This window comes from Muscardinus avellanarius (genome assembly GCF_963383645.1).
Source record: "Muscardinus avellanarius genome assembly, chromosome: 13".
Lineage (NCBI taxonomy): Eukaryota > Metazoa > Chordata > Mammalia > Rodentia > Gliridae > Muscardinus > Muscardinus avellanarius.
Window position 1 is genome coordinate 24,477,036 of NC_137799.1, and position 26,451 is coordinate 24,503,486.

Genomic DNA, 26,451 nt, shown 5'->3' on the forward strand with positions numbered 1-26,451 from the left:
AATGGACTCAGTTTTATGGTTTTCTACATTCCCTGTCATTTGGACATAATACTGTAAAATTGGGGTGCTTTTGTAAAAAGTTGGGCATCCATGTGTTAGTTTGACCTTCCCTGTCATCTCATCTTGGAAACACTGTTCTAAAATGAAGCCGTTGCATACTTTATTTAAAAGAAAAATTCTGTGTTCTTCCAGATGAAAGAACGAGCAATCCAAACACTGGGCTATTTTCCAGTTGGGGATGGGGATTTTCCTCACCAGAAACTACTCTTGCAAGGTCTGATGGATTCTGTGGAGGTATTTATATTGTTCTGATTGTTAGTCATTCTTTTTGTGGTTGTTGTTGTAATTTTGTATGCTGAGAGTTTTCATTAAGCCTTTATTCATTTATTTGCCTTTCACAAACTTGACTGCTAGCTTTAGGCTTGCCACAGTGCCATGCACTGCTCTAATGAAATCACCTATGTGGGAAAGACCATTATTTATTTATTGATTGATTTACCTATTTACTTAGCCTTTCTTAGCCTTCCAAGTATTGGGATTATGGACAAGTTTGACTTTTGAAACATTTTTTTACAACTTATCCACTTAGAGTGAAGTTGTAAGAATAGTGTGAAGAACTCCTATATACCCTTTCTTTAGATTTACTGAATTTTTAACATTTTACATTTGCTTTATCATTCTTATTTTTCTGAACCATTTGAGAGTAGTTTGAAGATACTGTGTGTACATGCATGTACACACAAACATACTTGATGTGGTGCTGGGGGTTCATCCCAGGGGCATTCTACCTCTGAGCTATGCCTTCAGCCCTGTTTTATTTTTATTTGAAAACAAGGTCTTGCTAGGTTGTTGAGAACCTTGCCAAGTTGCTGAGGCTGCCTTTGAATCTGTAATCCTCCTCTCTCAACCACCATCCCTGGCTTGGATAATGTATAATTTAAGGATGTGAAAAATTAGTGAAGTTAATAGGTATAAATAGATATTAGTAGGCTATGGATACTGTTTATTGTGCAGTTACTATAGTTAGGTGTATCATATAGTAGAAGCTTTGTGTACATTGACCTCATTTGAGGGACATGATGGTATTATGTTGAGGCTCAGAGTAACCTCATTAGGGTATGTAGCTAGTGAGAGATGGAGCTAGAATTTATGCTGAGATTTGTGTGGCTTCAAAGTGAGTTTATACCCTAGTCAGCATAGGTGAGCCATATCATGCTTTCAATGATTAGAAAATCATAATCATTGCTTGGCTTTCTCTTCTGAAGGTTAGGAATACAGCATAGACCTGGAAAAGGTCTTCAAGTCATTCTTACATTCTCTATTCCTCATTGCACCCCACTTTTGAACCTCTGAGTTATCAGGCCAAAGAGTGAAAACAGCAGGCCAAAAATTAAGCAGCTTTTCCATAGACATGGATATTTTGAGAAATGTTCTCTTGCACTCATGACTTTTGCTTCCTTCTTTGCAGGCCAAGCAGATAGAACTTCAGTTCACTATTGGCGAAGCCATTACCAGTGCTGCAATAGGAACGAGCTCTGTGGCTGCCCGAGATGCCTGGCTGGTGACTGAAGAAGAATATGCTCCTCCTGCTGGTACCAAATGCGTGGTTAACTGATGTAGAGTCCTTACGTAGCCTTAGTCTCCTCTCCTTGTCGCACTTGAGGCAAAAAATAATTACTAGCTCATCTTTACATATTTATATATGCTATGCTAATTTTGTTCAGTTAAGGAAAACAGTTGATTAAAGAAGTGTGAGCATGCGATTAATGGAAACTTCCTTTTTCAATCCTTTGGCAAGCAGGCTGGCAAGTTAGCAATGCATGTTCTTCAAGCTTTTGCTCTTCTCATGAGGATTAATATGTTCAGCTAGTTTCAGAATTTAATACACAGCGGTTTGCAAATTATGTGTCTCCTAAGCCTTTATTGCATAATGAAGTCCAGTGTTGTCTGCTGGCCCTGAAGGTACACTGGCCTTTAGTGTCTGTGTAGTTGAGCAGCCATATGGTTTCTGACCGTACATTGCAATTACTAAGATTACAGATAGCTTGTGGTTTGATTTGAATTTGGAATTGAAAATATGCTTCAGTATTTGAACTAGATGTTTTTTATTAAAAGTAGCGATATCTGTGCCAATTTTTGTACTTCTGAACTTCTTTTATGTTATCTTAACCTTTTCTAGGGAGATTTGATCTTGCTTGGCTTTTTATTTATCCAGAAGAATCTCAAGTCCAGTGAATGTTGAGGTTCTCTTGTCTTCATCTGTTTAGAGAAGGGAAAACATTAAGCATTGTGGTTGAAGTGGTGCTGATGAATCTTTACCTGAGGGTTTATTTATTTATTTATTTATTTACTTACTTACTTATTTATTTGTGCTGGGATTTGAATCCAGGGGTGTTCTACCTCTGAGCTCTGCTCCCAGCCCTTTTTATTTCTTGTTTTGAAATAGGGTCTCACTAGGTTGCTGAGATCTCACTACATCGCTGAGACTGTCCTTGAACCTGCAATCTTTCTGTCTCAGGCTCCCAAGTACTGGGATTACAGATGTGCCTCACCACACCTGGCTTTTACCTGAATTTTGATCATGCATGTTCTGTCATTCTCAGCTGGGTGCTACTCAGTCTTTTAGATATTTTTATAGAATACTAATCTTGCTGCGAATAGGAAGAAGAACATTTGAGAAGCCAGTTCGGGCCTAGTTTGTGGCTATCCTTGTATCTCTAGCATGTAACACTTGGCACACCTGGTAATTGTAGCGACCAGCTAGCAGAACTGCAGTTGGCTAGAGTAGTGGTTATGGGAAAGTAAAGAAGAGATTTCATATGACTCTCAGAACTAGGTTAATTCGCTCAGTGAGGTGCTGTGATGAGGTGAGACATTGGGAGATGGGAGGGGAATCACTGTCATATACTGCTAATAGTAAATTAAGATGAGAGTTGAGAAGGGATCATTGGATTTAGCAGCAGGAAGGTACTTGGTGACTTTCATAAGGGATTTCTGTGGAGAAGAGAAGCTAAAGGGCTGATTTGGAGGAGAAGTTTGACCACGAGTATAGACCACTGTTCTGAAGGGTTTAGTGTACAGCAGCGATTCTTGCCTGGAGGAGTGCAGCATTTGGTGATGTCTGCAGGCTGGGGAGGATGGGCAGGATAGCGGTGGAGGCCAGGGATCCACAGTGCACAGCTCAGCTTTCTGCAGCAGAGAATCACCCAGCCAGGGATGTCAGTAGTGCTGAGTCAAGAAGCCTGAAGTAAGGAAGGAAAGGGGAAGAAAGCACGGTGGTTGAGGAGGCAAGTGAAGTCAAAAGAGGCTGGTTTGTTTTTAGACAGAGAAAAAGTTTTGAGCTTGGAGAGAGTGGAATAAATTTTCATTCTAGGGAACTAAAGTCACCTGAATACTTTTGAAAGGTTACTTAGCTTATCCTAGGTTCCAAAGTGAATAATTATTCAGTCTTCCTACAGCTACCTTTTAGTCATTTGGATTTTCACGTGTTACAGAGTTAATATATTATATTAATTTTAAATTAAATTTATTTTTTTCAGGTGGGCATATTTAGTTATTTTAATGATGAACTTTCTTTGCTTTTCCTCAGGAATCAAAGTGAATGATGTAGTCCCATGGGTGTTGGATGTGATTTTAAATAAACATATCATCAGCCCCAACCCACACGTGAGGCAGGCAGCGTGCATCTGGCTCCTGTCCCTTGTGAGGAAGCTGAGCACCCATAAGGAAGTGAAGGTGAGCTGCGCCGCATGTCTGTCAGCTTTGCCGGAAGCCCATGTTCCCAAGTGAGAGGTTGGAAGGAAAGCACACCACGGCGAAGGCCACTAACCAGGAGCAGGGACTGATGAAATGAGCCCTCTCTGAAGGAATGGCAGACGATGATAACGGGCTGGAGGATGCGCTAGGCTTGATAGAACCCAGAAGTGCTGAGGATGGCAAGGCCCAGGCTGGGTCAGGTCAGGGAGCACGTGCCAGCCCGCCTGATTGGTCACCTGTAAAGATGAAGGCAAGCTACCTTGGTCGTCAGGTCTTGTGTGCGCTGAGAGCAAGGACTTCATTCTCCTGAAGAGGGAGAGTTTCAGTGTTCTAATGCCTGCTTTCTTCTTTCAGTCTCATCTTAAAGAAATCCAGAGTGCATTTGTTTCGGTTCTGTCAGAAAATGATGGTAGGTTGCCAGTAACTATTTTATTTCTAAATTTTATTAAACATTTAAAAATTTGAAACATCTGGATTAATGAACATAAAAGAAAACTGTGAGTTTTTACATAGCTTTAAAACAAAAACAAAATTTAACTTTATCAGTATCAGGGGTAATCATTATATTAGTGACTAAAAAGCCAAATACTTTCTGATTAGGGTACTAGAAATGGAATTCTTATTTTTTTTAATTAATTAGAACATGTTCTTTATTTTTGTATTAAAAATGGAGCTGTGGCCTTCATTAACATTAGCACCACTACTAAATATTAGTATTCTTCTATTTCTGATAACCTTTCTTCTCTGATTGGAGATAGTTAATTTTTTAAACATTTAAATAGTAGTTTTGTTTTATAACTTGTTTTAACCATACCGTCTTGTGTGTGTGTGTGTGGGGGGGGGTACTGGGGATGGGACCCAGGGGCATTGTACCTCTGAGCTATATCCCCAGCCCTAATTTTTTTTTAGTATTTATTTATTATTATTTTTTGGTACTGAGGATTTAACCCCAGGGCCATTCTTCCTCCAAGCTACACCCCCAGTCCCATTTTTATTCTTTTTTTTTTTTTTTTTTGTGGGTCTGGGGATGGAACTCAGGGGCATTCAACCTCCAAGCTACCTGTGTCTCTCCGCCCCCCCCCCCACCCTATTTTAGTTGAAACAGGGTCTCACTAAGTTGGGGAGGAACTAAGTAGCTGAGGCTGTCCACGAACCATGATCCTCTGGTCTCAGCCTCCTGAATGCTGGAATTACAAGTGTGTGCCACCACGCCCGGCTTTTATTCCTTATTTTGAAATAGGGTCTTACTGAGTTGCAAAGGGCCTCACTAAGTAGTTGAGGCTGGCCGTGAACCGTGATCCTCCTGTCTTAGCCTCCCAAATGCTGGGATTACAAGCGTGTGTCACAATGCTCGACTACAATTTTGTATTGATTTTTCATTTTTTAAAAATTGGATGTGGTACACGTGTACTAAAGTCATGTGAGGCTGCTTTTATCTCTGATGTGTACAGCATACATTGATATTCTGTCATACACTGTCTAGTGACACCATGTAGGTTCAACAGTTGTCTTGGTTTGTGAATTTGATTTTCTGCTAATGTAGTTCTCATTATAGTGACTCATGGTGCTATGTCCACTAAGATAATTTAGTATATTTTTGGCAAGATAGGTAGATTGATTTGGATTATGTTTGCATATTTTACCTTGATAACGGTGTGTGTGAGTTTGCACAGTAAACCCAGGAATCCTCTACCATTGGGCTATATCTCTAACCCTTTTTATTTTTTATTTTGAGACAAGGTCTTGCTTAGTTGACCAGGCTGACCTCAAACTTATGATCCTCCTGCCTCAGCTTCCCAAGTAGCTGGGAATTTGGCATGTACTTGATAAATTTTTTTTTTTTTAATCCTGGCTTGATGGCATTAGTCAAACATTTTAAGAATGATACAGTTTTGTCTGACTCTTTTTGTAGAACTTAGCCAAGATGTTGCTTCAAAAGGCCTTGGATTGGTTTATGAACTCGGCAGTGAACAAGATCAACAAGAGTTGGTGTCTATGCTGGTAGAAACACTTATGACAGGCAAAAGGTATGGGGAACTTGAAAATTGTAGATTTGAATATTTAGGGCAACTGTGTGCACATATAGAGAATATGTTATACAGAAATAATTTAGCTTTAATTATTCCAGTGTATATCCTTTACTTTAGAAATATGCTAGTTGGTCAGAGTTTGAAAGTTGAATGGTCCCAGGACAATTAAAGCATTAGATTAGAAAAATGCCGTAATTACTGACGGCTGAATGAAAATTCAGATGTGAGAAAGCAGTATGTGCATCATTCGTAGCCTGATCTGCGAAGAGTCTGTGGGAAATAAATCATAATTGGTTGCTGCCCTTTGTTGCCTTCCTGTGGGAAGAGTGGCTTTTAATGTGCGGCCACATTTACTTTAATGTAGCTTTATATAGGTTGTCTTTTATATACTCTAATTTGTTCAGTTTAGATTTGATTTTATAAAATCCCTGCTCTGATGGAAAGGAGACTTTTATATCTTGTATACAATAGGCACTTGATAGGGAGTTTGGTTTTATCAGTTTGTAAATGAAATGTGTTCTTAGTTGAATGCTGGTGTGGAATGTTTGAGACTAATTTAAATTTTTCTTGTTTTTGTTTAGAGCTAAACATGAAGTTTCTGGAGAGACAGTGTTATTTCAAGGGGGAACCCTTGGCAAAACACCAGATGGGTAAGCATGTCAAATCTGTTGATCAGTTTGTGTAAACATCTTAAAATTCAGCCCAGAGCTGGGCAGGGTGGCACACGCTTGTATTCCCAGCGCTTGGGAGGCTGAGACAGGAGGATCACACAGGTTCGAAGCCAGCCTCAGCTACTTAGTGAGGCTCTCAGCAACTTAGTGAGACCCGGTTTCCAAATAAAGTATAAAATAGGGCTGGGCGTTGTAGCCTGGAGGTTGAATGCCTCTGGGTTCCATCCACAGTACCACGAAACAAAAAACAAAACACACACACACACACACACACACACACACACACACACACACACACACACAATTCATCCCGGTGTGGTGGTGCATTCTTGTAATTCCAGTACTTGGGAGGCTGAGATTGGAGGATATCAGGTTTAAAGCCAGTCTCAGGAACTTAGTGAGGCTGTCAGAAACTTACTTAGCAAGAGTTTATTTCCAAATAAGAAAAGTAAAAATAAAATAGGGCTGAGTGGGTTCTATCCCCAGTACCACAAAAACAAAACACAAATATCTTAAAAATATTTTTACATCTAGTTAATAAAGTAGTTATGAAGTTGATTTTCATCCTATTGAGAAACGTTTGTTGGTGAAAACATAAAACCAGTACAGAAAAAGCCTCCTGTCTTTGAGTTTCCTGAGAAATCGACTCTAAGTGTAGATATTTATTTGTTCTTGGTTCATTGGGAGTTCCCTAAGTATTGTCTTTAAGGGAATAAGCAAGCAAGATAGTGCTGACAGTGGAGGAAGGGGCTGAGCTAGTGCCAGTACTTCGGTAAATATTAGATCTTCAAGGAGCTGTGCTGTGCTGAGATGGCCCTTCAGTTGCTCTGCTTTGAGACACAGAGCTAGGGCCTTATGTACCCTCAGTAGCCTTGTATGTCCTCTCAGTGACTGGCTGTTGTCAGTGGATTGCTCTCTGGAAGGCTGTGGCCCTCAGGCTCTCAGGGCTATTCAGGGAGACAGACTAGGTCAGGAGCTGTGAGCTCCCTGGCAGCCGAGTCCTGGGGGGGGGGGGGAGGCTGACAGTGCAGCACAGCTCAGCACCCAGTGCATTTTAGTTTTTTAGTGGGGGCAACTTGACATTTTGGTGCTTCCCAGTTTAGCATTTCAAATTAATTACTTGAGCTTTACTTCCTTTATTTTATCATTATCCATGTGGTTATATTCTTTCTTTTCCTGTAGAGTCCGCAGGCAGATCTGTGCCATGTGCTTTGTCTTGTTGTGGTCTCTACAACAAGAGAGAGCTGCAGGTTGTTCTGTCTTTATGTTCTCCTGTAGCTCCCTGTTTTCACATCAAAAGTTTTTTTTTCTTCTTAATACAGTGCTGGGATGGAACCTAAGATCTTGCAATTTCTAGGCAAACACTGTACCACTGAGCTATGTTTTCACCTGTCAACATTGTTTTAAGTCCACTTAGACTCTGTAGATACCCGGCTATTTATTTATTTATTTATTTATTCATTTATTTATTTGGTGGTACTGGGGGTGGAACCCAGAGGCTTTCTACCTCCGGGCTATATACTCCCATACCTTTTTTATATTTTATTTGGAAACAGAGTCTCACTAAGTTGCTGAAAGCCTCACTAAGTAGCTGAGGCTGGCTTCGAACCTGTGCGATCCTCCTGTCTCAGCCTCCCAAGTGCGGGGATTACAAGCGTGCGCCACCACGCCCGGCTTGATACCTGGATTTTTAAAAATGTTCACGTTTCACAAGATAACAAAAGGACCGGATATTTGAACTAATGTTATTTGTTCAGAGGAGGGCTAATAAAATTCAAAGAAATTCTTAACAGGATTAGGGTGGTCTAATGTAGAAAATACATGGGAAGACAAATGTCTTTAAATGAACCTCTTGTGATTATGGAAGAGATTTGTGTACAATATAATGAGGAATTACTGAGTTGCCTCCTGAGGTAGTGAGGGTTCTACCTCCATGGGAGTTACAGTACATTTAGGTTATTTTTTTACCAGCAGCAGGATAAATTGTTTTAATTGAAGTAGGTGACATTTTACATTCTTCTCAAACCACTTTTCTGTCTGCATAGATGCATAGAGATGATATAATTCATATGAGAAATTGAGTGAAAAAATGTAATTCTAAAATGCCCAGTGTTCTTTTTTTTTTTTTTTTGCAGTACTGGGGATGGAACCCAGGGACATTTCGCCTCCGAGCTACAACCTCTGCCCTATTTTTGATTCCTTATTTTGAAATAGGGTCTCACTGATTTGCAAAGGGCCTCACTAAGCAGTAGCTGAGGCTGTCTGTGAATCGTGATCCTCCTGTCTCATCCTCCCAAATGCTGGGATTACAAGTGTGTGTCACCATGCCCAGCTGTTTAGTAATATTGATGATGTGATTTGTATTAGACCAGAGATGGAAAATTTATTATTGTATATTTCTTTTTGTTTATTTCCAAGCCAGGGCCTTTCTACTTACAAGGAGCTTTGTTCTCTGGCAAGTGATCTTAGTCAGCCAGATCTGGTATATAAATTTATGAATCTGGCCAACCATCATGCAATGTGGAACTCAAGGAAGGTGAGCGGTTAATTACTGGGCAGTTCTTCTATTTCATTTCCCTCCAAAACCAAGCATGCTGTATTGGCAAACAGTGGCAGTTGGCAGGTAGTGCACTTTTTAAAATCTGTGCCTGAGAGCCATTCTGCCACATGGCAGTTATCAGGGATTGGTAAAACTGGAGCACCCAGTAAAGCGAGCCGATTTAGGGACGAGTTTGGGAGGAAGAGGTCTGTGATTCTCATATATTTAATGTTGATACTTTACTGCAACAGGTTTGTCTGAGTCACTTCTTCTCATTTTCAGGGTGCTGCTTTTGGCTTTAATGTAATTGCTACCAAAGCCGGGGAACAACTGGCTCCTTTTCTGCCTCAGCTAGTTCCTCGTCTTTATCGTTATCAGTTTGATCCCAACCTTGGCATTCGACAAGCCATGACGAGTATTTGGAATGCGTTAGTCACTGACAAATCAATGGCAAGTATCTGTGAACTGTTGTGTGTAAGGAAAATACTGAAACTTGTCCAAAGTCATATACACAGGGCTCGTCTTGCTGTCTGCTTTCTACCCAAATGCCTGTTTGTTTAAATAAGTAACTTTTTTTTTTTTAAATTTCTTGCTTTCTTTTTTCAAAGCATCAAAGATGCTTATGGCAACATGTCTTGAAATCTCAAAAATAAAAACAATCTAAATGTCCTGGTGGTGAATGGTTAAGGAAATGATAGTATATTCAGACAAATAGAGTACTGTATATTGGTACCTATTATTGATGTCATGGAGAACAAGTCATAGTTCTACCTTTAAGGGGTTCCCTTAGTTGGGGAGAAAGAGAAGGAAGTAAGCAATTATCACCGGCTATTTAGCATCTTCTGTCCTACTTTTAGATTAAGACTTCTTAGGACTTGCCTCTTGAGTACCTGTTGTTCTCCCAGCTTTCTCTATGTTGATTCCTGGTCATATAAATGTCATCTTTATTGTGATGGTTCTCATTTCTGTACTTCTTTCCTGGATGGTGACATGTGCTTCAGATTTGCATATTTAAATACAATGCTTAACATTTCACTTGTCTATTGTTTCAAGATGCCAGGAAACTTGATATCATTCTTGATTTTTGTCTGTCTTTTCCCTCTACCCCCAGTTGAATCTAGTAATTTCTGGTGATTGTATTTCTAGATTGTTCCTTGAATGCACTGCCTTCTTCCCCTAATTCTCTCCTAATGAACAGGTCATCACCATTTTTCTCTTTGCTTTCCTTCATTTAATTATCTGGATAGTTGCAAAAGTAATTTAAAAAAAAATCACATTGAAGCCTGGCGTGGCAGCACATGCTTGTAATCCCAGTATTGGGAGCCTGAGACAGGAGGATCGTAGGTTCGTAGACAACCTCAACTACTTAGTGAGGCCCTCTGCAACTTAGTGAGAAAACCCTCTGTTTCAAAATAAAGTAGGTTTGGGGGTATAGCTTAGAGATAGAATGCTCCTGGGTTCAATTTTAAGTACTGAAAAAAAAACAACAACACATTGTATTGTGTTGTTTTAGATTAAATCCTTCAGTGGCTCCCCTCCCCTGCCATTACTGAGATTGCAGATGTGTGCCGCCATGCCTGACTTATCTTAGTTTTCTTACATATAAATGAGCATAACAAAACACCTGTACATGTAAAAGTGAAAAAAGTTCTTTGTGTGTGTATGTGTATGTGTTACTGGGGATGGGACCCAGGTGCCTTCTACTTCCATGCTATACCCCCCAGCCCTGTTTTATTTTTTTATTTGGAAACAGGGTCTTGCTGAATTGCCGAGAGCCTCTCTAAGTTCTGGAAGCTGGCTTTGGACTTGTGATCCTCTTGTCTCAGCCACTTAAATACTGGAATTACAGGCATACACCACCACACCAGGCCACAAGTTTTGAGAGTCTTTGGATCTATTAGTATAAAAACTGAGTCTACCATTAATTTGTTTTTATTACCAAGTTGATATCAGAATAGAAGCTTAAAAGATTACACTCAGTTTTCATTCTAAACAATCACAATATTTCTTTGTAAACCAGATACTGTCCTACTACTGGAGATACAAAGATGAGTGAGACACCATTCCTGCCCTTGAGGTCTCTAGGGTAGCGACAGTGCAGTTTTTTTTAATGGGCTGAGGCGATGCACTTCAAGGTGTTGTGGGGACGCGGAGGACAGTCCCTAGGTCAGCCTTCTCTGAGTGGGACACAGTATAAGTACAGGTAGCATGAAAGAGTAGTGGTTGGGCAGAACAGGATGCTTTGATGCTGGGTGAGTCACAGCAGGCATGGTAGGCATACCCAGGTGATCGGCCTTTATTTTCACACATTTAGGAGCATGAAGATCAACTTTGCATTTTAGGATGATTTAGACAGCTGACAGCAACCAAAGTGGGAAGAGGGTCAGTATGGTGGGGAGGTGAATAATTTGATTGTTGATGGATTATATATTTTTAATTTTATCCTTTTGTTTTCATTAGGTGGATAAGTATTTGAAGGAAATTCTTCAAGATTTGATTAAGAATCTTACCAGCAATATGTGGCGAGTTCGAGAATCCAGGTACCACTTTGGAAATAAAAGACTAGTCAAATACAATGGAGATCTTTTTCCTTTAAATTTACTTTGTGTAATAGGAATAGTTTAAAACTTCTAAAAAGCCATTTCTGGTTGGGTTTGATAGTTATTTTTATGTAACTATTTAAACTAACCAATGGTTTTTCTAAGTTTATATGAGATTAGAGAAGTGAACATTTGCTAAATTGCTAGATATTAAGAAGTCATTTTGTAGAGTAGCAGTTGTTTGTATGGGCAGTTTATGTTCACTTAGTGCCTGCTGTGTCTCTGGCAGTGTGCTAGGCCTAGAGGGCACACTGTTGAGTAAAAAGTGGTATATCACAAAAATGGTGTATCATCTCAAAAGAATTGTACAGTAGTTGTGGGAAACAAACATTTGATGATTTTAAATGACATATATATTTGATATATTTGAGATACTTAAAAGAATGATCATAGCTGTGCATGGTGGCACATGCTTTTAATCCCAGTACTTGGTAGACTGGGGACAGGAGGATCATAGGTTTGTGGCCAGCCTCAGCTACTTGTGAGGCCCTCTGCAACTTAGACCCTGTTTCAAATAAAAAAATAAATAAAATGGGGTTGGGGGTTTAGCTCAGAGGTAGAATGCCCCTGAGTTCAATCCCCATCACCAAAAAGAAAAAAGAAAAAGAATAATCATGATTTCCTTGGAGCAAGGGGATTAGGACTAGGAATATTGGTGGAATTTATGTTATTATCTAATATGAATGTTTCATAGTAAAATATTGAGTTTTTGATCATATATTTGAAATTGATTTTTCTATTTTCAGCTGCTTAGCTTTGAATGATTTATTGAGAGGAAGACCATTAGATGACATCATTGATAAACTTCCAGAAATTTGGGAAACACTTTTTAGAGTGCAAGATGATATCAAGGTACTATTGAAATAAGTCTACATTCATTTATAGAATGGCTTAAACTGGAATTGTTAAAGTGTTATTTATTTCAAAATTTTATATCAAGACAATTTTAAGAAACCACCGTTTCTTCCTATAATCTTAGTCTTGATGTGTCTCTGACATTGCAAAGTTGGTATCATTAGATCTAAATTAAGTTGATTAAAAAATATTGGCTACTGCTGTCTTTTAATAGAATTCTCATAATCCTACTGGATTAGGGATAAATAACTGTTTTGAAATAATATACTTTGATCACTTTCATAAATTGAGTCATTCTGAAATAATGTGATTAATGAAAAATTTCTCTGAATTTTTTTGGGGTGTGTTAGCTTTATGTTAATAATAAAATACTTGACATAATTAACTTATAAAAAGAGAAAAGGTATAACTAAAGCTCACAGTTTATGTCCACTTGGCTTCACTCTTTTGGGCCTGTGGCAAGGCAGGCACATCACCATGGCAGTGTGTACTGGAGTGACTGCTCACCTCACGGCTCAAGCACAAAGGAAGGAGAGGCTGAGGTCTGGCAGTCCCTTGAGAGTATACTAGGTCTCACCTCCCAAAGGTCCCACCACCTCCTAAGAGTACCACTCTGTGGTCAAATCTTTAACATGTAGGCCTTTGGGGAAACAGTCAAGGTCTAAACCCTTGCACTGGGCAATCTGAATTTTAGTTATGTGTTTCCTTTGCCTTATTCATTAGAAATTGTTAAATCTTTCAGAATCCTCACATAGATCTTTATATATTTACTTTTATAATACATGTAGTTTCTGAACTGTTGTATTTAATAGCTAAGTTTTTATAGGGTCAAAGTAAGTCATACCAAATTTTAAAAAATGACAAATAGGGAGTTGTAATATGTTTCTTTCTTTCTTTCTTTTTTTTTTTTTTTTGGTGGTACTGGGGATGGAACACAGGGGCCTTATACCTCCAGGCTATACTCCCAGACTTATTTTTTATATATTTGGAAACAGGGTCTCTTGAACCAGCTGAGGCTGGCTTTGAACCTGCGCAATCCTCCTGTCTCAGGCTCCCAAGCACAGGGATTACAAGTGTGCGCTACCACGCCCGGCTCATGTTTCTTTATGGGTAAAGAGCCTAAGCAAACATTTTACACACATAGAAATGTGTGTGTGCCCAGCATAAATATGATAATACATTTATATGTGCGTATACATATGTACATATGTGTGTATGTGTGTTTTTATTTTTATTTATTTATTTTTTGTGTTACTGGTGATGGAAGGCAGAGGCATTCTACTTCCGAGCTATACCCCCAGCCCTAATTTTTATTCTTTCTTTGGAAACAGAGTCTCACTGAGTTTCAAAGGGCCTCGCTAAATAGCTGAGACTGGTCATGAACCACGATCCTCTGGTCTCAGCCTCCCAAATGCTGGGATTACAAGCATGTGCCACCATGCTTATTTCTTAACCTGCCATTGAAAGTAGTATTTTTCACTAATTTCTGCAAAGTGTGAGGCAGTTATTTGTACCTAGCAGGGTAGATGAGAATTAACACTCTAACTTACATGATGCCAATTTTTTTTTCATTTTCAGGAGTCTGTACGGAAAGCAGCAGAACTAGCTCTGAAAACTCTGAGTAAGGTGAGAACCTCCATCTCACAGTGCAGTTGGAGTGGGGCAGAGCTCTGTGTTACCTTGGCAATGCATGTAGTAGATATGTAATTGGCTTCTGGGTATAGTTTATTGCTCTTAATAATGAATGAGAAAGTGGGTATTATACTAGAATACTTGTATCTTTTTTTTTTTTTTTTTTGTGGCACTAGGGATTGAATTTAGAGGCATTCTACCTCTGAGCTAAATCCCCAGCCTGAATTTATTTCTTATTTTGGAAACAGGGTCTTGCTACGTTGTTGAGGCTGGTTTTGAACCTGCGATCTTCATGTCTTAGACTTCTGATTACAAGTGTATGCCATCATGCCTAGCTAATACTTGTATTTTGAGCACAGGGTAACTCTGGTTTCCTTAAATAGTGAGCTTGTGTGTCTCTACACAAGGTGTAACTTTCACTTACCTTGAAGAACACATTACTCACTTAGATCAGATAGCACTTGTCTATTATCTTTCATATTTAGGACATTGGCAAGCAGTTTGAAACTAAAAGTAATCTACCATTTCAGCCCTATTTTATGATTTATTAGGATTTTTTTTTTTTTTTTTTTTGGTGGTACTGGGGTTCCTGGAAACCCTTCTCTGGCCTACACTCTCAGACCTATTTTATATTTTTATTTGGAAACAGGGTCTCTTAAGCCAGCGAGTCTGGCATCGAACCTGCACCATCTTCCTGTCTCCGCCTCCCAAGCGCGGGGATTACAAGCGTGCGCCACCATGCCTGGCATGATTTATTAGGAATTTTTACATTCAAATTATATTAACTTTTGTCAGTAGCAAAACTAGATTTTTTTTTTCCCCCCCGGTACTGGGGATGGAACCCAAGGGCAGTGTAACTCTAAGCTACACTCTCAGCCCTATTTTGAAACAGGGTCTCACTGAGTTGCAAAGGGCCTCACTAAGTACCTGAGGCTGGTCGTGAACCCGGATCTTCCTGTTTCAGCCTCCCAAATGCTGGGATTACAAGTGTGCGCCTCCACACCCGGCGTAAATCTAGATTTTAAATTCAGGTATTTCTCATTTCAGGTTTGTGTTCTTGACTATATTGTCCTGTCACCCATAATTATTGAAAATGATGGTACTTTAAGCCTTTTTAAAGGTGTTTTCTTATATACTTTCTCATTTCATCGTTGTGTTTCCCATTTCACAAATTAGAAAATAAAAATTTAAAGAGTAAAAGTTTTCTATTTTATTTGTTGGCCGACCTAGGACCCAAATACTGTAGGGTCAGAAAGAGTAGTCTCACTTATTCTTTTTTTTTTCTCTCTCTCTCTTTTTTTTTTATTGCGGTACTGGGAATTGAACCCAGGGACATTCTACCTCTGAGCTACACCCCCAGTCCTCTTTTTATTCTTTATTTTGAAACAGGGTTTCACTAAGTTGTGGAGGTCCTCACTAAGTAGCTGAGGTTGGCCTTGAACCTGCGATCCTCCTGTCTCAGCCTCCCAAGTACTGGGATTACAAGCATGTGCCACCAAGCCCAGCTTCTTTTCTCTTGATAGTGAAATAAAAATTATTTTGTTGCTGGATGTGTTGTCACATGCCTATAATCTCAGTACTTGTTTGAGACTGGAGGATTGCACATTAGAGGCCAGCCTCAGCAACTTAGACCCTGTTTCAAAATACAGATATTAAAAGGGCTGGGGTTGTGGCTTAGGGATAGAATGCCCCTATGTTCGATCCCAAGTCCAAAAAATAAATTGTCAGATGAATGCCATGTTGGTTGAGAGGTGAGTTTCATTAATGTCCATGCTCTCTGTGTGTCCAGGTCTGTGTGAAAATGTGTGACCCTGCCAAGGGAGCAACCGGCCAGAGGACGGTCGCCATCCTGCTGCCTTGCCTTCTGGACAAGGGGATGATGAGCCCTGTGACAGAAGTCCGAGCCCTCAGGTGTGGATCAGTTGGTGAAATGAGCACACTTAGTTGCTAACCGCTCAGGAGAAATTGCATTTATCTCAATGATAGACTCTTGAAAGTATGAGGAATAGGCTGAGGAGAACCCACTGAGGCGATCAGGCATTTATGCAGAGTTTTAAGTCAGAACGTTTTCACAGTAGCATCCTCAGGGGACCTTGTCTTTGACCAGCATTCTGAGTTGCATGTTATTCTGTTGTCATTGGCCCCGGCCAGTGCACCTCTTCCTGTTTCGCCCCATGTCCTTGTGGACTTGCTTCTGGGACTACACATTGTAATATCACCATTTTGCTGTTCTCAGTAAAATAATCTTTGTAGTAGTGATTGTTACTGGCCCCTGTATTGTATCCATTGTTATAAAAGGCTGATGAGGAATTTTATGATGATTCAGGTCAACCAAACCTAAACCTACAGGATACACACATTACTGTGTGTATCCTGATATGATGGGATAGAATATGTTATAATACTGTCTGTGAAAGATTCTTTTTAAAAAATTAGTTGAACCTGAAATTGATTTAGCTTGCAGATCTGTACAAGGGACAGAGGAACGTGTTAAATGACACACCTGGAATATGATCAATATGGACAAATAAATAAGAAAAAAACATAGGAGGAAGGGGACTCTTAAAATAGATTCAAGGAATGTAGAGAATTGCAATGGATGAACTCTGGATTCTGATTTCAACAAACCAGGTCTTAAAGATATTTGTGAAACATCTGGGAAATTTGGATGTTAGATAAGAAAAAGCTTCTAATATTTTTAAAGTGTAAACATAGTATTATGATTATTGCAAAAGTTTTTTGTTACTTGTATCTTAGAGATGCATACTGACCTTGAGTTGTAGGATATGCTTTCAGATAATATAATGGGCAGGGAAAAATTGTGCCTGAGTACATGGAGGTGGAATAAATGAAACAAAATTGGCCAGGTGTTACTAATTGTTGAGCTAAGTGGGGAATGTGAGTAATTTAATTTAAGATATGCTCTACTTTCGTATGTACTTGAAAATTTCTTTAATAAAACGTAAAAAGGGTTGGAGGCCCTGGGGTCAATCCCCATTATTATCTCCTCTGCCAAAAAATAGATTGCCAGCACCAGGCTCTGTAACCGCATGAGTATATGCCTGAATGCAGTAAACTGCAGAACATCCTAGGGTTTTTCACTTTTGGTAAATGGACTCAGGAGTTGCATTCTCTATGTCTGTAGCATTAACACCCTTGTCAAGATCAGCAAAAATGCAGGAGCCATGTTGAAACCACACGCACCAAAGCTCATCCCAGCTCTGCTGGAGTCCTTAAGTGTGTTGGAGCCCCAAGTTCTCAATTACTTGAGCCTCCGGGCTACAGATCAAGAAAAGGTGAGTTCATAGCACAAATATATTGATAAGTATTATGAAGGAAGAGCCTTGTTAAGACGTTGAGGTGCAGCTGAGTAATCCTTCCAGTGTCCTTAGATACACTACATGTCGTGAAAGGCACGTTCATCGCTGTTACAAAAACTACTTCTGTTACCACATTCAGTGCTTTATTATTTTCTTAGGAGATCTGAGGAGTCTGGCTTATAATAGTGTTTTATGAATCAGATGAAAACTGACATTTCCATCTTAAAAACGCATTAAAATATACACAGTAGATAAGTGTATAATATATTTATTCTTTTGTATTGAGAGTTGAACCCAGGGTCATTCCACCTCCAAGCTACTCCCCCAGCCCTTTTACTTTTTGAGACAGGGTTTCAGTGGGGGGTCTTGATAAGTTGCTGAGGCTGGCTTTGAGCCTCAATCTCCCTGTTTCAGCCTTTCCAATTACTAGGATTACAGATGTATATCACCATACCTGGAACGTAATAAAAATTTAGCATATAGTTTTGTACATGTTCATGTTTTTAGGGGTTGCACTTCAGAGTCCTATAAACTACCTCCCTGCCCTACAAGTAAAGAGAACTTATACCTAGACTTTCATGTAGTTTAGAATCATTCTGCCTTTCAAAGATATTATGGTTCCCTTGTCTTTGATCAGTCATTTTTGTAGAGAAAACATATTCATTGAACAACATATTTATAACAAAAATTATAATGTAGAACAACATTAAAATAGAAGAGTAGAAAGTAACCCCCTAGAGATCCTTACTGTCAACAGTTTCCTATGCTGTTTTGAAAATTCTTTTATAGTTAGAGGCAACAGAAGCAAACAAACATGCTAATTTAAAAAATAGCTAGGCACAGTGGTGCACACTTATAATCCCAGTACTTGGGAGGCTGAGATAGGAGGATTGTAGGTTCAAGGACAGCCTCAGCAGCATGGTAAGGCTCTCAGTAACCTACTGAGACCCTGTTTCAAAATATAAAATGATTTTTAAAAAGGGTGGCACATGCTTGTAATTCAGGAGTCTGAGACAGGAGGATCGTGCTTCGTGGACAGCCTCAGTTATTTAGTGAGGCCCTTTGCAACTCAGGGAGACCCTGTTTCAAAATAAAGACTAAAAAATAGGGCTAGGGGTGTAGCTCAGAGGTCAAATGCCCCTGGGTTCCATCCCAAGTGCCACAAAAATAAAAAAAAAAGAAAGAAAGAAAGAAAGAAAAAAAAAAGGCTGAGGTTGTAGCTGGGCGGTAGAATGCCCCTGGATTTAATATTGGTCTGCCATTCAGTTAGTAAAATTTGACAATATATTATGTTTGTATATAGATTTCTTTCTTTTTCTTTCTTTTTTTTTTGTGTGGTACTGGGGGTGGAACCCAGGGGCTTTTCTACCTCCGGGCTATACTCCCAGACCTTTTTTATACTTTATTTGGAAACAGGGTCTCACTAAGTAGCTGAGGTTAGCTTTGAACCTGTGTGATCCTCCTTTCTCAGCCTCCCAAGCGCTGGGATTACAAGTGTGCACCACCACGTCCAGCCTGTTTCATTATTTTTAATGCATGTGCAGTACTCTATAAAGAGGTGATTTTGAGTTTTTATAGGAGAGGTTTTGCAACATCAAAGGTTATGAAGTTTTATTCCTCCAGACTCTTGCCAACATTGGAATAACATCAGTTTGATTAGCAAGGATCTCATTATTCTATTATTTTTCTTTCACAAGTGTTACACCTTGTCATTTTTATATCATATTAGCCATTTATATTTATTCTGTGAATTGTTTTCCTATCTCATACCTATTTTTGTACTTGACTGGTTGATTTACATTTATCCTAACTTATTAGGACTCTAAGCCCCTGTCATACAATGTCATTTTTTGCCAGCTCACCATTGACTTTTAACTCAAACTACTCTGCTAACATTTCCTTTGCCTCTTCCACTGCTGCTCCCTCTCCAGTCATCACTATTGCCTCCTCCAGCAGCTGACTTGCCCTTTCCTAGGTTCCCATTAGTAAGCTTGCTACGTATTGAGATAAATTAAGAGACATCGCAGCACTTGGCAGACCACTTCTGAACACTATACTTTTCTCACTTATTTTGTCTGGATAGTGTTAATCTCGCCTCCAGCATAGTTTTGACTAAACCAGCACTTTAGATATGAAGCCTCATTTTAAAGTTAAAGAACTACATCATTTTAAAGTTTAAAAGACCTTAGCTAGAAAGTGAGTCTACTACTTTATTTAGTGTACAGAGAGCCTGAGGCCCCTGAGGGCTGGCTGACTTGTTCTGAGCCAGAGCCTGTTGATTTCTAAGTGTAGTTCTGACTATTGTCTGAATTTATCACCTTTAGTGAGATGTTGCCTCTACACGTGAATTGTTGAGTGAAGGTCAAGAGTTTGGAGTCAGAATTAGGTTTGAATTTTATTAGAGATTCTTTTAAGGCCAGGCGTGGTGGCGCACGCTTGTAATCTCAGCCATTGGGAGGCCGAGACAGGATCACACGGGTTTGAAGCCAGCCTCAGCTACTGAGTGAGGCTCTCAGCAACGTAGTGAGACCCTGCTTCCAAATAAAGTATTTTCTACCTCTGTAGCCCAGAGGTAGAAAAGCCCATGGGTTCTACCCCCCAGTAACACACACACACACACACACACACACACACACACACACACACGAACGATTCTTTTAAAAGTTCTTTAGTTTGGAAGTAAAACCCTTCTATTGGACTCTGTGTGGCGTGCTCTTAGTTAATTGAATGTCCTAATGACTTGATGTTGTTCAGGCTGCCATGGATAGTGCTCGACTCAGTGCTGCTAAGTCTTCTCCCATGATGGAGACAATCAACATGGTAAGTGTCTCAGGAGGGTTAGAAAGTGTGTTTGCTTTCCTTAAAGTATAATGTTTTAAAAATCTTTAGCCTACATTAAGTGAAACAGATTGAAGAGATGCATCAATGAACTATTGTAACTCCATTTTTTTCTCTTGAATATTATTTATTTATTTATTTTTATTATTTTTATTATTTTTTTGGTGGTACCGGGGTTCCTGGAAGCCCTTCTACCTCCGGGCTACACTCCCACGGGCTACACTCCCAGACCTATTTTTTAACTTTATGTGGAAACAGGGTCTCTTAAGCCAGCGAGGCTGGCTCCGAACCAGCGCGATCCTCCTGTCTCTGCCTCCCAAGCGCGGGGATTACAAGCGAGCGCCACCATGCCCGGCGAATATTATTTATTTTTAAGTTTTTACATATTTATGAATTTTTTATATTAATTCTTTTTCTTCTGTACCCCTAAATGAAGTAAATAATTTTCTAAATAATAGAATTAATTAGTACAATTTGTGTTATAAGTAGAATAACATTAAAAGATCCCACTATAAATCTGTATTTGTTTATCTTTTGGTCTCCCTATTTGGAAAGGTTTTTTTTTTTTTTTTTTTGCCTTTGCCTAAGAGTTGTCTCTGGAAGGGACCCAGAAGGAGTAAGCTAGAGGTATCTAGTGAAGCAGGCAGCACAGAAGGCAGGTGAAGGGAACTGAGCAGTAGAGACCTGTTTCAGTCAGCAAGGGATTTGCAGTGAAGAGATGCCTGGCGCCTCGAGGCTCTGAGTGCAGCAGCTCCTGGGTCTGGGAGAGTCAGCTCTGCCTGGCCTCGCCTGCAGTGGTGAACCACTGAAAAGGAAGTCATTTTGCTAAGCAGATCACAGAGCTGGATAAGAATAATAGATATATTTTTTAGTGCCTACAGGATATTACCAACATTCATTCTAAGAATGTTACGTCTTAGTTGGAATATAGGGAGAAAATAAAGTTTAAAAAAATAAGAGTAGTTAACAAATACCTTATGAGTATATTTATTAATATCAAAATATGTGATTGAATTTTCAAAAAATACAATAGAACAAACTAGAGAAAAGTTCACCTAAGAAACTGACTAATTATGGTGGAGTAGGCTTACTGAGGGTCAGTTTTAACCCAGGGTTCTTTTTGTTTTACATTAAACATGGATTGATAAAGAGGAAGTAGGTCCAGAGAGATCTCTTGTAATCTTTATTTTTTTCTTTAGTAAATTGATGTTGTTTAATATTTTTGTTTTGCTCTTTTTTTGTGTGAATGTCATACCAGGGATTGAATCCAGGGGCATTCTACCTCCGAGCGCCACCCCCAGCCCTATTTTTTTTAATCCTTTATTTGAAATGGGTTCTTACTAAGTTGCAGAGGGTCTCACTAAGTATTAGAGGCTACCCACAAACCTCTGATCCTCCTGTCTGAGCCTCGCAAGTTCTGGGATTACAAACATGCAACACCACACCTAGCTCTTGTTTTGCTCTTTACTGTTGAGCTATGCATGAATAATTTTTCTGTAATCCAGTAGTGTTTTTTTTTTTTTTAATTTGATACTGGAAGTTGAACCCAGAGACATTCTACTTCTGAGCCACACCTCCAGCCCTATTTTTAATTTTTATTTTGAGACAGGTCTCACTAAATTGCTGAGGGATCTTGTTAAGTTACTGAGGTTGGCTGTGAACTTGTGATCCTCCTGTCTCAGCCTCCCAAGTAGTAGGATTGCAAGAATGCACCACAACACCTGGCTCAGTGGGGGTTCACATATCGAAATCAGAGTAAAATCAAACCAGTGATTTTTTTTTTAACTTTATGTCAAACCCAGTGGGCATTTGTTTGACATGGACAGTTTTTAATTGAAAATGTGTTACTAGCAATTACTGGCTAAGGTTTGCCTTCATGTTTATTCTTTTCCAAAAGTGCCTGCAATATCTTGACGTGTCGGTGCTGGGTGAGCTAGTTCCTAGATTATGTGAACTGATCAGAAGTGGTGTAGGTCTTGGAACTAAGGTAAGCAGCTCAATTTTTCACAAGAGAAGGCATGCATCTTTTGTTAGTTTTAAATACAAAAATATAATAACCATCATGTTTGAAATTCACATTTTCCTTTTTTTTTGTTGTACAGGGGCTGAGCTACACCCTCAGCCCTTTTTATTTTTTGTTTTGAAATGGGAACTTGTCAAATTTCTGAGACTGTCCTCAAACCTGTGATCCTCCTGTCTCAGCCTCCTAAGTACTGAAATTACAGGCATATACCACCTTACCTGGCTGAAATGAACATTTCTTTAAAACCTAATATTATACATTAAAGATGTTGTTTCATTGGTTCAGTTGCTAACTTAAAACATGTAACTCATGTGGAAGTAAAACACGTAACTGATTCAGGAAACATTGCCCTTCTATTTTAGCAGAATCGTTTCTGTTCCCTGGTTGCCATGTACATGCCTTGGGTTCTCCTTTAGCATCACTTGATAGCGATGTCCATCCAGTGCTTAAGGAGTGATTTTTTTGGGTTGTTATTAGAATTTTTCGTAGAGGGGTCAGCAAGTCAGCAGACAGAAAAATGTCTTTTTCTGAGATTTTACAAGGATAACGCTCCTACCCTCTTTTTTTTTTTAACAACAACTCACATTTTTTATGATAAATATTTTATAAATTATATTTAAAATTTTTAAATTTATGAGTCAGATGAAAGTTAAAAATGTTCATATTTTTCTTTTCTTTTTTTTTATTTGTGGTACTGGGGTTCCTGGAAGCCCTTCTACCTCCGGGCTACACTCCCAGACTTATTTTATATTTTTATTTGGAAACAGGGTCTCTTAAGCCAGCGTGGCTGGCTTCGAACCTGCACGATCCTCCTGTCTCCTCCTCCCAAGCACGGGGATTACAAGCGTGCGCCACCACGCCCGGCTAAAAATGTTCATAATGTTCACAGAGAAGACTAAGGTTCTCTGTGATGGCTGTATGATTTCTCTGTTTTATAACATCATTTATTTTTATTTGCTAAGGAATATCTGATTGTTTTTAATTTAGTTTAGTTTTGTTTTTTGTTGTTGTGGTACTGGGGATTGAACCCAGGGGCATTCTGCCTCTGAGGTATACCCCATCCCTATTTTATATTTATTTCAAAATAGGGTCTCACTGAGTTTCTGAGGATCTTGCTAAGTTGCTGAGGCTGGCCAGTTTTCCTGTCTGTCTCCCAAGTATTGTTTTTAGTTTTAAAAAATATTATACAAAGTATTGTAATGAATATATTTAGATACCTTGAAAGTTGTTTCCTTTGGTTAAATTTCTAGAAATTAAAATGTTAGCCCAAGAATAGATGATGACATAAGTTATTTTCTAAAAGATTATACTAATTTTCTTTCTTATTAAGTGTCGAGATCACTCATCTTTCTGCTGGAGATCTTAGAAAAAATCTCTGAAATATTAGTTAAAATAAGTTTGCCCATTTTTAGATTGAATCCTGGAGGGGTTATTAGGCTTCATGTGTTTTATATCTTTAAATCTGTGATATCTTAAACATGGTTTGATGGACAGAACATTGTGACCATCAGATTTAGACCTTTGCTTTTGTAACCCTACAGGGCGGCTGTGCCAGTGTCATCGTGTCTTTAACTACTCAGTGTCCCCAGGACCTGACACCTTACTCAGGTGAGTTTGTCATATGATATGTGGGTATATTTTTGCATGGTCACATCTTATGTCATGATGTTTTAAAAGGAAAAATATGTAGACAGGCTTTTCTGCTGTATGCTTTTCCTCCCTCAGATTCCCCTAACCCAGTCTATCTGTAAGAGGTGCAGGGTTTAAAAATTTTCACTGTTAGCCATGCATGATGGCGCACGCTTGTAATTCCAGTGCTTGGGAGGCTGAGACAGGAGGATTCCACAAGTTCGAAGCCAGCCTCAGCTACTTAGTGAGGCTCTTAGCAACTAAGACCCTGTTTCCAAATAAAGTATAAAATAGGTCTGGGAGTATAGCCCAGAGGTAAAAGACCCCTGGGTTCCACCCCCAGTACCACAAAAATAAATAAATAAAGTTTTCACTGTCTTTTAAGTGTTTGATTATTACTTCTTAGCAGTGTAAAGAAGGAACAAAGTCTTGTTTACCAATTCATAGCTAATTTAACATCAGCATTTTTCTCTTCGATGGTCTCCTAGGCAGGACCAGTGTACTTTATGTATTTAGCTCTCATTTTTTTTTGTAGCTTTCTCCATCATACTTTAGACACAGATTAACTTTTAATTTTTTATCCAGCAAAAGGAATGGCATAAATACAGCATTCCGGAGATCTGAACTTATTTTTGTTTTGTTTTATTATTTTGCTTTTTGGTTTTGGCCCTGAGAATAGAGCAGAACATTTGGTTAACCAAGTATCAGATTTTTTCTTTTATTTCTTGTAGGTAAACTTATGAGTGCTTTGCTTAGTGGCCTGACAGATCGGAACAGTGTGATTCAGAAATCCTGTGCATTTGCAATGGGCCATTTAGTTCGGGTGAGTTGAATTTCTTATTTAGTTAAATGAAACTCTTTGATAATAATAACAAAATGACTAGGATCGTTTTCTTTTCAGACCTCACGAGATAGCAGCATTGAAAAACTGCTGCAGAAGCTCAGTGGCTGGTATATGGAAAAGGAAGGTACCTTTCTTTTCTTGTTTTATGTCATTTTAAACCTAATAAAGCAATACAAATAAACTGTGCTTTGCTAGAAAATTTCTAATTGATTTTATCTATTCATTTTGGTAAGGCATATTCTGAGCAGTAGTCTATTTAGATTAGTTACCCTAAGAGGCAGTAAGCATCATAACAGTTTTGGTTTCTTTTTTTTTTTCTCTTCAGAACCCATCTACAAGACTTCTTGTGCTTTGACTATTCATGCAATTGGACGATATAGCCCTGATGTACTGAAGAACCATGCCAAAGAAGTTTTGCCCTTGGCATTTCTGGGCATGCATGAAATTGCTGATGAGGAGAAATCTGAAAAAGAAGAATGTAACTTATGGACTGAAGTGTGGCAGGAAAATGTACCCGGTTAGTAAATGGTCCTGTAGATTAAATGTGCTTCCTAGGAACTGCATTGTTATTCGTACACTCCTCTGTAGGTACTTTCCCAGGACTTTAGCAATGTGTGTTCATTTAATTTTAAGCCCATCAAAATATCGTAAGTTCCCAAGGTGGCACTCAAGTTCTCTTTGACTCACTGCCATGTCCTAAAACATAAACTCTGCCCAAGCAAAGATAAGCTTTACTTGGTTTAACTGAGAATGTAACAGTGATTTTAGGTATTTTAGAGTAATGTTTCTCTTAAGTGGTTTTTACCTTGATACATTAATGGATGATGACTATTTGCATGACACCCTCCTGAAAATACATGCAAGTGCATAACATCTTATTGTTTATGGAAAAGGTATACTTTAATAGTTGAGAATCACTACTTTGGACTGATAGCCATTGACTTATTTTTAGACTTAGAAAAGTCAGCTAATTTTTCTTGTCACTCAAGCATGTTTTAACTTTGCTCTTTGTAACCTAGGGTCCTTTGGAGGCATTCGACTGTACCTGCAGGAGTTGATTGCCATTACCCAAAAAGCTCTACAGTCTCAGTCCTGGAAAATGAAAGCCCAGGGTGCCATTGCCATGGCATCGATTGCGAAACAAACCAGTTCTCTGGTACCTCCATACCTGGGACTGACGCTGAGCGCACTGCTGCAAGGCCTGGCTGGGAGGACCTGGGCAGGAAAGGTGAGGGCCCTTCATGCCCAGTCGATTTAAGATATCATTTTAAGGGCTATCACTTCATTTTTTTTCATATACAAATAAGAATCTGGTTTTGGGTAATTTCAGCTGGACTGTTTTTATGAACCAGATTTTCTAGCCAGTGGGAGGCTTTAGGTGAACTTCGCCCAATCATGCTGTTTTATCTCAAAGTATAACCTCCTAATGGTAATGCAGAGATGATATATTTTTCATTCAGCCCTCCACAGTATCTTAAACCAAGTTGTCACCATTTTGTACCTGTTGACCTCATGTGTACAAGTCAGGATTGGGCGTGTGTGAAATTGGGTCACAAGGTGAGCTACGTCTAATTCTGAGCACATGTTGCCCATGTCTGGGGCTTGCGAATTAGAAGCAGTATGTTTTTTTACACAAGAGATGTATGTATAGTGAGTACCTAGTAGCCAACATGAGGTTGTGGCAACAGTCTATTTTGTAGTGACCAGTGCAGAA

The 26,451-nt window shown here is 39.1% G+C and overlaps 1 protein-coding gene across 1 annotated transcript in view; it reads left to right on the forward strand.

Moving 5' to 3' along the window:
* Positions 1 to 26,451, forward strand: part of ECPAS (Ecm29 proteasome adaptor and scaffold) — a gene marked incomplete at both ends in the record, with an annotated part of 115,627 nt that overhangs the window by 79,928 nt on the left and 9,248 nt on the right. The window contains 20 exons of the mRNA XM_080709071.1: positions 193 to 294; positions 1,469 to 1,592; positions 3,590 to 3,735; positions 4,111 to 4,165; positions 5,669 to 5,783; positions 6,368 to 6,436; positions 8,876 to 8,993; positions 9,279 to 9,446; positions 11,457 to 11,536; positions 12,343 to 12,448; positions 14,030 to 14,077; positions 15,873 to 15,994; positions 17,229 to 17,379; positions 20,158 to 20,223; positions 22,139 to 22,228; positions 23,806 to 23,872; positions 24,625 to 24,716; positions 24,795 to 24,861; positions 25,063 to 25,254; positions 25,757 to 25,965. Coding sequence (XP_080565197.1) covers positions 193 to 294; positions 1,469 to 1,592; positions 3,590 to 3,735; positions 4,111 to 4,165; positions 5,669 to 5,783; positions 6,368 to 6,436; positions 8,876 to 8,993; positions 9,279 to 9,446; positions 11,457 to 11,536; positions 12,343 to 12,448; positions 14,030 to 14,077; positions 15,873 to 15,994; positions 17,229 to 17,379; positions 20,158 to 20,223; positions 22,139 to 22,228; positions 23,806 to 23,872; positions 24,625 to 24,716; positions 24,795 to 24,861; positions 25,063 to 25,254; positions 25,757 to 25,965 — 2,187 coding nt within the window. The remainder of the gene's footprint in view (positions 1 to 192; positions 295 to 1,468; positions 1,593 to 3,589; positions 3,736 to 4,110; positions 4,166 to 5,668; positions 5,784 to 6,367; positions 6,437 to 8,875; positions 8,994 to 9,278; positions 9,447 to 11,456; positions 11,537 to 12,342; positions 12,449 to 14,029; positions 14,078 to 15,872; positions 15,995 to 17,228; positions 17,380 to 20,157; positions 20,224 to 22,138; positions 22,229 to 23,805; positions 23,873 to 24,624; positions 24,717 to 24,794; positions 24,862 to 25,062; positions 25,255 to 25,756; positions 25,966 to 26,451) is intronic.